Source organism: Fusarium coffeatum, assembly GCF_003316985.1.
Source record: "Fusarium coffeatum strain FIESC_28 chromosome Unknown BRIP53273_contig_217, whole genome shotgun sequence".
Classification (NCBI taxonomy): Eukaryota; Fungi; Ascomycota; class Sordariomycetes; order Hypocreales; family Nectriaceae; genus Fusarium; species Fusarium coffeatum.
In genome coordinates this window covers 23,036-34,207 of record NW_022158010.1, presented here as the reverse complement: position 1 = coordinate 34,207, position 11,172 = coordinate 23,036, and the positions used below count along the sequence as shown (strand labels likewise).

Genomic DNA, 11,172 nt, shown 5'->3' with positions numbered 1-11,172 from the left:
GGGAGAGCGGACGGGATCCCGTGTTTTCTACGAGCTATGGTCGTATGTGCTAGAAAATGAAGTTACACTTGCCTATAATGGGCTTGTATGCGGCTGAATGGCACAGTGCGGTTATGTTTCGCATACCGATTGACCCGCCCCCCTTTTCTCACAAGTCAGTGTACGGTGATATCGTGAGTATGTAATGATATGTTGAATTTAGGCTATTCTTGTTTTACTATCTTTCCATTAACCTGATGTTGAAACCTCCCTCAATTTGAATAGCAGGTTAACTGTCAATGCACTTAAAGAAGGGGAGTTGCTATTGTAAAATTGCCTTTCCCAACGTCTGCCAGTGCTGCAGCAGCCGCAAAGATTCAAAAACACGGATGCAAACTATCGCGGCTGTTGTTACCCCACCTGGTTGCATAAAGTGAATAAACCGTTTCGTCTCTTATGCCTCTAGGCACCGAGGCACCGAGGCACCGATTCGTCCGATATCTTGAGGCCCGTGTCACTGGTTGCCTTGCCCTCTTTCTCTCTCTTTCTCTCTCATCATTTTCTCCCTCTCATCTCCACTGCGAAGTTGCGTCTTTCAGCCTCATTTTCTGCATCACCAAGAAGCGAACATGGAGCCTTCAGCCTCATCATTTGACGAGACAAACCATCAAGAAAAGCAGTCCATTAACCGAAAGAGATCGGGCGACTCTTTAATGGAGTCCCTCCAACCTAAGCGAGTCGATCGCCCAGATGAGACCAGCACAGTCTCAATATCAATGCAAGGCGAGCTTGAAAACATTTGCCAACAGCTGATTTCTGATAAAAGGCTCACCGCAAACGCACTTCGACTTTTCGGCAAGATTATCAAGTCTTGCTACTCACCTACCTATGCGGTGATCTTACTTGATCCCCTTTGGCTGAACACGAGTGACAACACAAGCGAGTTGAAGCCCGAAGGTTTCGACGATGCTAGCCAACTTGCCTTTCCCGTTTACCAAAACGGCCACTGAACACTTTGTGTGGCATTACTAAGACATTCGGAACCAAAGTGGATAAACGTCTACCACTACGACTCGCTGCAGAACGAAGAGCGCTTCATGGCTGTGTGCGCTCATTTCCGCAAATGGATTGAGAAGTCTGAACTCGACTATCACGTCATTTTCAAAAAAGCGGTTTGTTTTCCCTTTCTCCCCTTGCCCGCCCTCATGCTGATATCTTCCCCAGGCTTGCACTCAACCGGGAGACCTCACTGGTATCTATGTCCTCTCAGAACTACGCAACTTCCTTCAGTTCAATCCAGCCACTGAAGTGACCAGTTCCGGCGCCGAGCGTAATAACCTCGTCCGTCTGATCAAAAGCGACCAAAACTTTGGTCTGGACGAAGAAGATTCGAAGCTCCGTTGTGGTTTGAAGGAGATGATTGAGAAAGAAGAGCATCGGGTATGGAAGAACATGATGCAGTCGACAACGGATTCGATTGATCGAAGTGAGACGCAGGCCTATGAGAAACTGGAACAGGCGAAGGAGGAACTTTCTCACGCAGAAGAGGAGTTGGCCAAGGCGATGGCTAGAAAGGAGAATGCTGTTGAGATTCGAGACGACCTCGCTGATGCATTCAACGTGGAGGGCCCTCAGACAAGGGACAGCATCGCTATGAGCAGAGTAAACAAGATGATTGAAAAGCTCGAAGTTCGTCTTCAGGATGCCTTGGAGGCTGTCGGACACAGCCGCAGTAAGGTCGCTGCTGCGCAGTGGGAGGTGAAGAGAATTGACCAGATGGCTCGTGTGAGGTGGAACCTTGAGGATGAAGATGGAAGTTTGATCATAAGTACCTGATTGTATGAGGGAATGGTGGGGAAAGGTTTAAGTTGTTTGAGATGAGAGTGTTAAGCAGTAGCAAACCATGGTCGAAGCATCCCATGTCGTCCATAGCATATCCGACAGCAAAATTGCTGCCTTCTACGTCCTGATGTGTTTGTTGCAGGAGTTGGGAACCATCATCTCATTGGGCCTAAGCTTCACCTTAGACATGAAAAGATATGCATTACAACACTTCGCCTTGATTCCCCGTTGTTACGCTATGAATACTTCCACAACAGGTTAATGCGTTTGCATATCGATCGAAGCCTTTGTGCTTTTCTTGATCCTTTTTACCGCATGCCGATAGTGACGAAATGGAGATGGGTAGGAAGGTCCCGTAGACAGCACAGTGTACGGATCCCGATTCATGTCCCGATTTCGAGAGACATCGAAAGCACAATATTTGGCTTCAGCGCAGGTCACACAGAGCAGATCTTCCCCTTCGCACAACAAACTACCATCTGATCATATTGAATACAGCCCTCCACATCTTCATTACTCCAAATGATGCTTTTCATTGTAATCGTTCACAGACCCTTGTCTCTACGAATTTGGGTAGTGCGGACTTGAGGATGGCGGGAAGACAAATGGAGATCTTTTCATGGAAACAAGACAGGTAACGTCAGCGTAAGTTGGTCATCTTCCAAAATCCAGCTCGGACTGCTTCTCAGTGTGGGTGGCCGCGCGAGCTCTTACCATACGTAGCTGACGTTCCCCCAAAACATGGCCAGGATACCCTCGAAGCTTTGGCAACCAACAATCACCGTCACAAGCCTGAACCACGAGATACGGTAGTGCCACGAGGCTGAAGACTTTAGGGTCTCTTTACGATTCAAACCCGTTCTCAAAGCTTCATTTTGTCTCTCTCAGCAAAAGTCCTTGTCCGTGAGATAGATGAATGTTCATCTTGAAGTCTCGAACAAGCAATGCGACGTTACGGAGAGCGGATATTTGTAGAGAACATGAGTTGTGGGGAACCTCGGCCACATTGTGATATTATTATCGTGGATGAGAATCTTTCGTGTTTGGGAATCTGGTATTTTTGGCCTTTGAAGAGACAGCTGGATGAGTTACAACGTGTTTATGGATACAATTGATCGTTAACCTTTTTGAAGGTTGACGTCATGGTAGCTTGTGCACCCGTACTGAGTGACCGAGGGAGATAAAGTGATTATTAGGCAATTAAATTCGGTGGCTGTACGGTCATTGTACCCTCGCCTTGACTGCGATTTTATTCCCCGCCCAGGTCTCATGGTTCAGCTCAGGCAATCGAAAGAGGGAAGCGATTCCGGCCGCTGCCCCGCGCTCCCCCGCGTCAGCCCCAAAGCCGACTATGGCCGATAACGGCCGATGTTTGAAGGACAACCTCTTGTTTCTATCTCATTCCTCAACGCTTCCTCTGTCATATTTCACTCCAAAGGCTACAGAACAATCCAACATATAGACAAGATGCCTTTTACCGTTCTTTCCGACGCAAATGTCAACCACATCCTCGACACGCTATCGCCAACAGATGTAACCGATTTAGCCAACGCCCTGGAAAAGGCACTCACCCAGTACTCATGCAACAATGAGCAACAATATCAGCCTCACCGCGCAGTCGTCAACCGCGATGGGCAAGTCAGTTTATTCATGCCCGGCACCACGGATCAATTGCTGGGTGTCAAGATCGTCGGCATTACCCCGAGCGAAAAGCTGAAGCCCTCGGAAGCTGGACTCAAGAGTGTTTTGACGCTTTGCGATGCCAGAGGTCATGCTATCGGTACCTTGAATGCGGCTGCTCTGACGGCATTTCGAACAGCGCTGGGATCAATGCTGCCCTATAGATTTAGGCGCAACACTCAAAATATTGCTGTGTTTGGTGCGGGCGCACAGGCTATGTGGCATATTCGCCTGGCACTTCTGCTGAAGGAGAAGGACATCAAGTCTGTGACAATTATTAACCGTTCTTCCCAGCGTGCGCATCAATTGGTCGAGACGCTAAAAGGAAATAAGCAATCGCCATGGCCATCTCACATCAGCCTACAAGTCTTTGATCCCAAGGAGGACCGTGACGCAGCCCTCGAGTCTCTTGTCGTTGACGCAGATGTGCTGTTCTTCACAACACCTAGCTTGGAGCCTGTCTTCCCTGGATCTTATCTCACATCCGAAAAAGCACGAAGCAAGACTCGCTACCTCGCAGCGATTGGCTCATACCGTCTTGACATGCAAGAAATTGATCCCGAGCTACTAAAGCAAGTCATCGATCCTTCCGGTCCTTTCGCCGAAGTTGGATATCGCGGATCTGTTGCTGTCGACAGCCGCGATGGGTGTTTACAAGAAGCTGGAGAGCTGGTCAAGGCCGAGGTACCTACGGAGAAGATGCTCGAGATTGGTCAGTTGTTCCAGACTAAGAAGGCAGAAGACCCTGAGAATCTTAACAAATGGCTCGAGGATGGCTTTGTAATTTACAAGAGTGTCGGAACTGGTGTAATGGATTTGTCCATCGGTCAAGAGTTGTTGAGATTGGCAAAGGTTAAGAATGTTGGTTTGACAGCAGAGGACTTCTGAGCATAAAAGGATTATCATGGAGAGAATAAAATTGCTATTGATCAAGCTTCCGGAGAGGCTCTCGTTATTATGAAATTAAGACTAGTCCAAACTTCCACTACTTCAACAACATGTGTGCGCTTAGAGGAAAGCGAGAGCAGCGATACCGACAGCGCCGAGGAGACCAACGACCTGACCAGAAGAGACATGTCCAGCACCGCTGACAATAACAGCAGTCTCAGTGGGCTCAGGCTTAACCTCACCGGTAGGCTTGGGCTTGACCTCGCCGGTAGGCTTCTCCTCAGTGGGCTTGACCTCACCAGTGGGCTTCCCCTCGGTAGGCTTGGCAGGCTCAGTGGGCTTCACAGTGGAAGCGAGAGTTGTAGCGGAAGAGCAAGCGGTAGGAGGAACAAAGTTGCCTTCGGTGTTGTAGGGGTAGTAGCCGACACAGTCAGCAAATGCAGCAGCGCAGGTAGCCTGGTTGGCATCAGGAGCGGTGCTGCACTTGCTGCGAGCGTCCTCGCACTTGGCGAGGCAGTCATCTGTGGAGACAGGAGGAGCAGGCTTGATCCCAGTGCCAGTGGAAGCGGGAGGGGGGATCATGTCGGTGGCGGTTGGGTAGATGGGAGATGAGACAGCGACAGCTGTGTCGGAGGGGGTTGCGCTGACGAGCTGGGCAACGCTAAGGAGGCCGAAAACGAGGGATCCGGTGTTGGACAGCATTGTGAAGATTAACAAATGTTTTTTTTTTCTTTAGAGGTCCAAGTGAAGGAAGCTGAATGTTTGAGAATGATGAGTATGAAGCTATTCAGGAAGAAGAAGGTTTTTATCCTGCTCTTCGGCTCAACTCGCAAGGGAGCTTCTGGAGACTAATCCAGATGTCAACATCAACAACATTCCTCCCCCGCAGACATCTTAGCCACGCTAACCCTTCAAAAACAACTCCATGTAGCATCTCGTATTCTTCAAGGGATACGTGCCAAGTGTTCCGCAACACATTCCTCATGGCTCAATTGAGACAAGTCAGTCTCAACTATTTGGGCCACTAGAGTGTTCGATAGCGACGCCAACATATTTGTTTGTGTTTTCACCTTTCACTTCGCAATTTCCACATCGGCACATGCGGCTGATGGTGCGACATGTCGGTTCGTTGAAGGTGAAAATTATTTCTGGCTGTTACGACACCTTACTCCACGGCTTGAAATGGCTACTGGTGGAGATTAGCCATGGAAACTTGAAGGGGGATCGATAACAAGATCAGCGATGGTAATTTGGGATATATGATATTGTCAAAATAATATTGGGCAAGATTGTCAGTAGGGAGCACAAGATGATGACCATGTCTCACTAGCGATATAGACAACTCATCTTAGATGTCTCTCGGCCAAACTTCAATTCTTTCGACTAAATCTCCCCGCTAAGAACTTCCAGCTGTAAAAAGACTTGTCAACAAATGAATTAGTTGCTGTTCCTGCAGAAATAGATGGGATAGACTTCCCAACCATCCACCTTGTACATCAAGAAAGGTTTGCCTCGTGGACTACCAGCTTTCCAGCAAGTAAAGTCCTTGAAACCGTTACTTCCAGAGCCAGACCACTGATTAATTTCCTTGCTGCCTGCGTCGGCAACGATATTGGAGGTGAAGGTGACGCCGCTGCCGAAAGTGCCTTGTCCTTGTTAGCCAAGCTCCTTGGTACGGGGGGCATACTCACCCTTAACTGTCGCGCCTTCCCAGTGAACATTTCTTCCGTGGACAACGTCGGTATAGTCCTGAGGTTGAGCCTGGTTCCCCGAGGAGTGATTGTTGTCGTAGTATGCCATGCCGCTGGAGGTCTCGCTGCCTTTGAAGGAATTGACGAGATAGACGGTTTCAGCACTGGCGGTGTAGGCCGCGAGGGCAGCGGCGAGCAAGGAAGTAGTCTTCATGATTGATGATGGCGCGTTTGCAAAGTCAGCAGAATTGGTATTGAAATAGCTTGAGGTTGAAGTTCTTGAATGAAAGAAAATAGACGACAATTTATAGAAGCTATATCTTCCACTCTCACCGATGCTGTTGTTCTAATTGACCTGCCGTATCTAGATGGACTTTTGGCAGTCTGCAATAATTGCTGGCTTTGCCATGCTCCGTAGCCCGCTTACATGACCCATAGGTTCAGCCCTTTAGGTCGCCGGCGGCCCCACAAAGATGACTGCAGTAAACTGAATACGAGGAAAGTCTATGCTGCAATGCTATAGTTTCCTCCGCTAGTGGCCGTCAAGAGCTTTTGCAGTGAAAGGAGCGAATCCGAGTATGCTTCTTCAAAATATTGGCTTACTCAGACTTCGACTACCCCTGCGACGACGGGAGGCCCCAGAGTTCTTCTCGGGCTCCATTCTTCTGCTCGTGTCTGTGGATACTTGTCTATTTCACTTAAATTATCTACGGTCGCGTTTTCACTCTGTATAATGGGAAGTGAGGTTGATGATTCACTCGATCATATATTGTCTAACTATCTATTGAATAAGCTCGTCCGTTGGTGGTCTTGACACTTCGTAGGTCGAAGTTCTTGCAAGTACAAGCAAAAACAATCCGGTATCCGCATCTCGGTATCCCTCAATGTTAGATCCCATATGATCGACAATCATGCATGATGGCTATACGGCTCATAAGCAAGATCGGTACGATTACCCTCAGACGAAGAAGACGCAAGGCCTCCGCTATGATACGTGCCATGCATCTCATGATCATCATGAACAGGGACATAAGCACCGTGACGACTTCCAGTAAGCAAGCTTTTGGAGTCTTCGCTGCTCCTCTGTTTTGGTGCACAGCAAAGCGTCGGCAATATCCAAAGCAAGTTGGCGGCTATCGCAAAAGCAGCGCCGATCCAAATGATGGCCAAGAATACAGTATTGACTTCCGCCTTTACTCCGTACACTTTCGTAGTCGTCTCAGCTGCCCCTACCGCAAATGAAGCCATGATGGTTGATAGGACCGCAGCGGCAAGAGTGAAAGCGAAGGCAAAGCCAGAGATCATCCACGTCCAGCAGGTAAGCTCTCGGGAGCATATTGCGAATACTCCAAGGGCGATCTGGATGGCAAGCTCCAGCAGAGCAACAATGAAGGCAACTTCAGTCGCTTTTGTCAATGTGCCAAAGGTCTCAATAGCTTTGTTGATCTCCTTTGGCAGCTTGGCCACTATATCCTCATCTGTGCTTTTGAAGGAATCCATTGAGACATTCTTTTTCACCCAGTTAAATGCGGGCTTTGAGCACTCTCGTTTCTTATCTTTGTCCGTATGGCAGTAGCCCCAGAGTGTGATGTCGTATGCCTTTTCCAGACCGAGCAAGTCGGCTGTGATATTCTTATCGACCGTTTTCGCTCGGATATGGCGATTGTTCTTGTTGCTTAGCCCTGAATGGATGTCGATGTGGTCTATCAGATCGCTTACGGGGCTGATAGAGAGGTTTTCGAAGTTGAGTTTGAAGACGTATAGTGACTTGTCTGTCACTCCGGCAAGAGTAGGAACGAGGACAAAAATGCTAGCTGCGATCGCCAACGCGAAGGGTAGAAGAACCCCAACAGAGCGACGGAAACCCATTGCACCGGAATGGTCTGGTATATCAAAGGTTTAAAGGAGTCGCAAGTATGCGAGTGTTTGGGAAGAGGCATGTGAACAAATGATTACGAATTTGCCGAGACCTACCGATGCGATTTATATACAGATAAATGAGACTAGTATGATGACAAGAAGGCAAAAGACTTAGCCAAAGACAAACTCAATTCGTAGCTGGGGGTCTTCGTAATCACCCAACCAGTGTCTTTGTAGACGATAAGACAGACCTTCCCCTGAGCCTTGCTCACCCTTCAATCTCCACACCTACCGTATCGCAAGGCTATTAAATTGAGCCCTTTTGCCATTTTTAACTTCAATTGGCTACCAATTTGATGAATAGCTGTATGCTAGTCCATGTTAGTCCAAGTTTAGTGCGAGTCGGGCGTGCTTACTGAGCGTTCCGACTTGACATCAGAGGCCACATGCCGCATAGATGCCGCCATTGCCGCTATTCGACCACGGCCTCCAGGTCCGCAATATATTATAAAACTGACTTGTTGAAAAGGATATCCTGTATGGTTATGATTATCAAGCTGAGCGGGTTCGGCACTGTGCTCACGAACGACGTCCTCGGTGTCTTGGTTTGTCCGTTATAGATTACTTTCTGAAGCCAAACACATGTTTCTTTTGGAGTACCCTCTTTTCTCTATCTACTCTACTAGCATAGCCCAGCCATCAACCTTTGTTGGCTCATCTTTCTTATGATATCTTTGAAAGTCACGTTGTCATATTCAACGGTGTTGCCACACATTCCATCAACTACGTATTGCTCGACGGGGAATCAACACGCCGTGATCAAACTGGAGAAACCTGGCTTACGAGGCTTCGAAATAACAATAATCAAAGTTTTTTTACTAGCAAAGTTGAACACTGGTCGGTCGACAGGCAGTTCAAGAGGATGGACGCCATCTACGATGATACCCTAGAGCAACATAAAGTGGCAGAGAACCAAACTCAGTACATCCTACTCGTCATCATTTCACACCAAGCCCGAAACACACTGTCGGCTCTAAACACCCCTCGAAGGGTGATTCTAGCGGCATCTTACCAAACAAAGGGCTTCACTTTCTTTTCTCTCTATGCTATAAAGTGACCATCCCAATAGCAACTACTCACCTTATCTTATCGACATAGACAAGGATCATGATCCTTCTGCTTACGCTGCGCCCCTAGCCTCAAACTAAAATGACGTAGCGGGGTCCCTTAAAACTTGACTTTTAATTTCATGGAAATGTGATCAAACAAAACGTGTTCGCAAACGATATGTCTCAATCAGTCGACAGCAAGAATGATGCTCCAGTTGAGGTGGCAGCTGCTTCGGCGAGCAATCCCGTTCAAATCGTCTTGACCCCCCCGACACCAATAATACCCACTACGACAAATAGCCTTGCCCGCCGCGGGGAGGATACGCACAAAGAGGTTCACCGCCTTCCTGATGTATCCGAGGCGAAGGAGGTTGTAGAAAAGACCGATTTTTCTGATGAGAAGCAAGTTTATGATGGGACTACGACTCGTGATGATAAAGAGGTTTATGTAGCGGATGTGGGGAAGAAAGTTTATGATGGGGTTGAGAAGGAGGTTCATAACTTGACGCTTCACGATGGACATGATGAGAAGCAACTCTACAACCCAAATGGCCAACACGGCCAATATGAACCGGAAAAAGAGGTTGTCCAGCCAGACGGCAACCCGTTACATAATTCCAACAGTACACCGGACCAGCGAAGAGAAAGTGTCTCCTCCACATCCACCGATTCAAAGTCTCTGAACAAGTTCTGCTACAAGCGGCACGTCAACAAATTTAACGAAGCTATCGACAGAAAGAACAAAGCCTGGACAGACTTCATCAACAACTCGACAGAGAAAATGGACAATTCAAGAAGGGTGTTTGAGGAAAGTACCATGGCTAAAATGAGTGCGCTGGACAGGAGCATTAGCGATGGCGTGGATCGTGCTGGGAAGGGTTATAATTCGACAATGACGAGTTGGAAGACGGGTATGGCCAACAAGAAAGCACAGAGTGTGAGTAGCATGAAGAGCCTGGGGTCGAAGTATCAAATTGGCGGGAAGTGCAAGGAGGCGAAAGAAGAGAAGGCAATCAAGGAGGGGTAGTTCTGGAATTCTTTTATGTTCAGTCTCCTGGAACACGATTTGGAAAACCATCTTGTCTAAGTTTTGTTTTATTGCATTTTTCAAGCTTTACCTTGTTACTAGACAGCCTACGGACAGTCTCTTCTGTATAGAGACTTGATCCACCTAATACCATTCAATCTCATCTCGGCTTCCATCCAACTTCCCATCCTTATGCAACTGGATAATTGCTTCCTTCGTTCTCTTGGTCATAAGCTTAGGGTACTCAGGCGACGTAACCGGAGGTGCAGGCTGGGTAGTATCCTGTCGCACCCACGCGACACCGCGCACTCCATCAACGGATTTCACAGCATCGCGCAAAGCGGCTATATCTGCATCCTCAAAGGCACCACCCAAAACTATCGCACAGGGCACTTGAGCGTAGTTTCCTGAGCCTATGGTGCTGGCCTCGGGATGCGGCGGAGGATGGTTTCCGCGAAGTAGTTCGGGGATGATGATCTTTCCTGATTCTCCGGGCAAGACGAAGTGAACGACTGAGATTGTTAGAGATTGGAAGGTTCACTATTGTGACTTTTTCTGACCTTCAATTTCGGGTTTTACAGCTTCGATAACGCGCTGGCCGATAAACTCTGTCTTTCCGCAGAGGATGATGGGGATAGGCGCTGTTTCCGACATATTGACAATGACTTGTAAGAAAAGGAGAATTGCCCTGGTGTAATCTATCCAGAGGCAAGGCATAAGAATTTATACTTAAGCCAGTCTGAGCCGAGTCTGACACCTCAGCCCTAAATGCTGACATGATATTTTAATGATGCGATATTCTCGTTATGGAATTCCGCTACTGTCTCGACGAATCGCTTATTAGATGCTGTTTGAAGTAATTCTGAATGCAAGAGCGCATCATTGTTTGATGAGCGGGAAAGAACATATTATCTATGGTATTCATGGTTGGCTCCTGAACGCACACTATATTCTCAGCCTATGGTTTACTACCTACGGAAAGAAATTAGTCCGTTCTCTCAGATTCCGTGCACTCTTGTGATGCGTTTAAGGCATTTCTTTCACTTTGTTCTTGAACATGGAATTTCCATGTGAACATCATAAACCTGTTGGTTGT

General features: G+C 47.8%; 7 protein-coding genes across 7 annotated transcripts; 3 read left to right on the top strand and 4 right to left on the bottom strand.

Annotated features, from left to right (window-relative positions):
- Window positions 1-608: 608 nt before the first annotated feature.
- Window positions 609-1,815, top strand: FIESC28_08922 (uncharacterized protein; the record flags this gene model as incomplete). Its single annotated transcript, XM_031163059.1, has 3 exons — window positions 609-968; window positions 1,029-1,151; window positions 1,204-1,815. The coding sequence occupies 3 exons, from the start codon at window positions 609-611 to the stop codon at window positions 1,813-1,815; spliced, it is 1,095 nt and encodes a 364-aa protein (XP_031012896.1).
- A 1,473-nt stretch (window positions 1,816-3,288) lies between these two features.
- Window positions 3,289-4,389, top strand: FIESC28_08921 (uncharacterized protein; the record flags this gene model as incomplete). The annotated part of the gene is made up of 1 exon (XM_031163058.1): window positions 3,289-4,389. One exon carries the CDS (start codon window positions 3,289-3,291, stop codon window positions 4,387-4,389), a length of 1,101 nt encoding a protein of 366 aa, XP_031012895.1.
- Window positions 4,390-4,509: 120 nt separating this feature from the next.
- On the bottom strand, window positions 4,510-5,091 carry FIESC28_08920 (uncharacterized protein; the record flags this gene model as incomplete). The annotated part of the gene is made up of 1 exon (XM_031163057.1): window positions 4,510-5,091. One exon carries the CDS (start codon window positions 5,089-5,091, stop codon window positions 4,510-4,512), a length of 582 nt encoding a protein of 193 aa, XP_031012894.1.
- Window positions 5,092-5,826: 735 nt separating this feature from the next.
- On the bottom strand, window positions 5,827-6,294 carry FIESC28_08919 (uncharacterized protein; the record flags this gene model as incomplete). Its single annotated transcript, XM_031163056.1, has 2 exons — window positions 5,827-6,035; window positions 6,081-6,294. The coding sequence occupies 2 exons, from the start codon at window positions 6,292-6,294 to the stop codon at window positions 5,827-5,829; spliced, it is 423 nt and encodes a 140-aa protein (XP_031012893.1).
- A 695-nt stretch (window positions 6,295-6,989) lies between these two features.
- Window positions 6,990-7,949, bottom strand: FIESC28_08918 (uncharacterized protein; the record flags this gene model as incomplete). The annotated part of the gene is made up of 1 exon (XM_031163055.1): window positions 6,990-7,949. The coding sequence occupies one exon, from the start codon at window positions 7,947-7,949 to the stop codon at window positions 6,990-6,992; it is 960 nt and encodes a 319-aa protein (XP_031012892.1).
- Window positions 7,950-9,227: 1,278 nt separating this feature from the next.
- Window positions 9,228-10,076, top strand: FIESC28_08917 (uncharacterized protein; the record flags this gene model as incomplete). The annotated part of the gene is made up of 1 exon (XM_031163054.1): window positions 9,228-10,076. One exon carries the CDS (start codon window positions 9,228-9,230, stop codon window positions 10,074-10,076), a length of 849 nt encoding a protein of 282 aa, XP_031012891.1.
- Window positions 10,077-10,220: 144 nt separating this feature from the next.
- On the bottom strand, window positions 10,221-10,730 carry FIESC28_08916 (uncharacterized protein; the record flags this gene model as incomplete). Its single annotated transcript, XM_031163053.1, has 2 exons — window positions 10,221-10,588; window positions 10,637-10,730. 2 exons carry the CDS (start codon window positions 10,728-10,730, stop codon window positions 10,221-10,223), a joined length of 462 nt encoding a protein of 153 aa, XP_031012890.1.
- Between the last annotated feature and the right edge of the window lie 442 nt (window positions 10,731-11,172).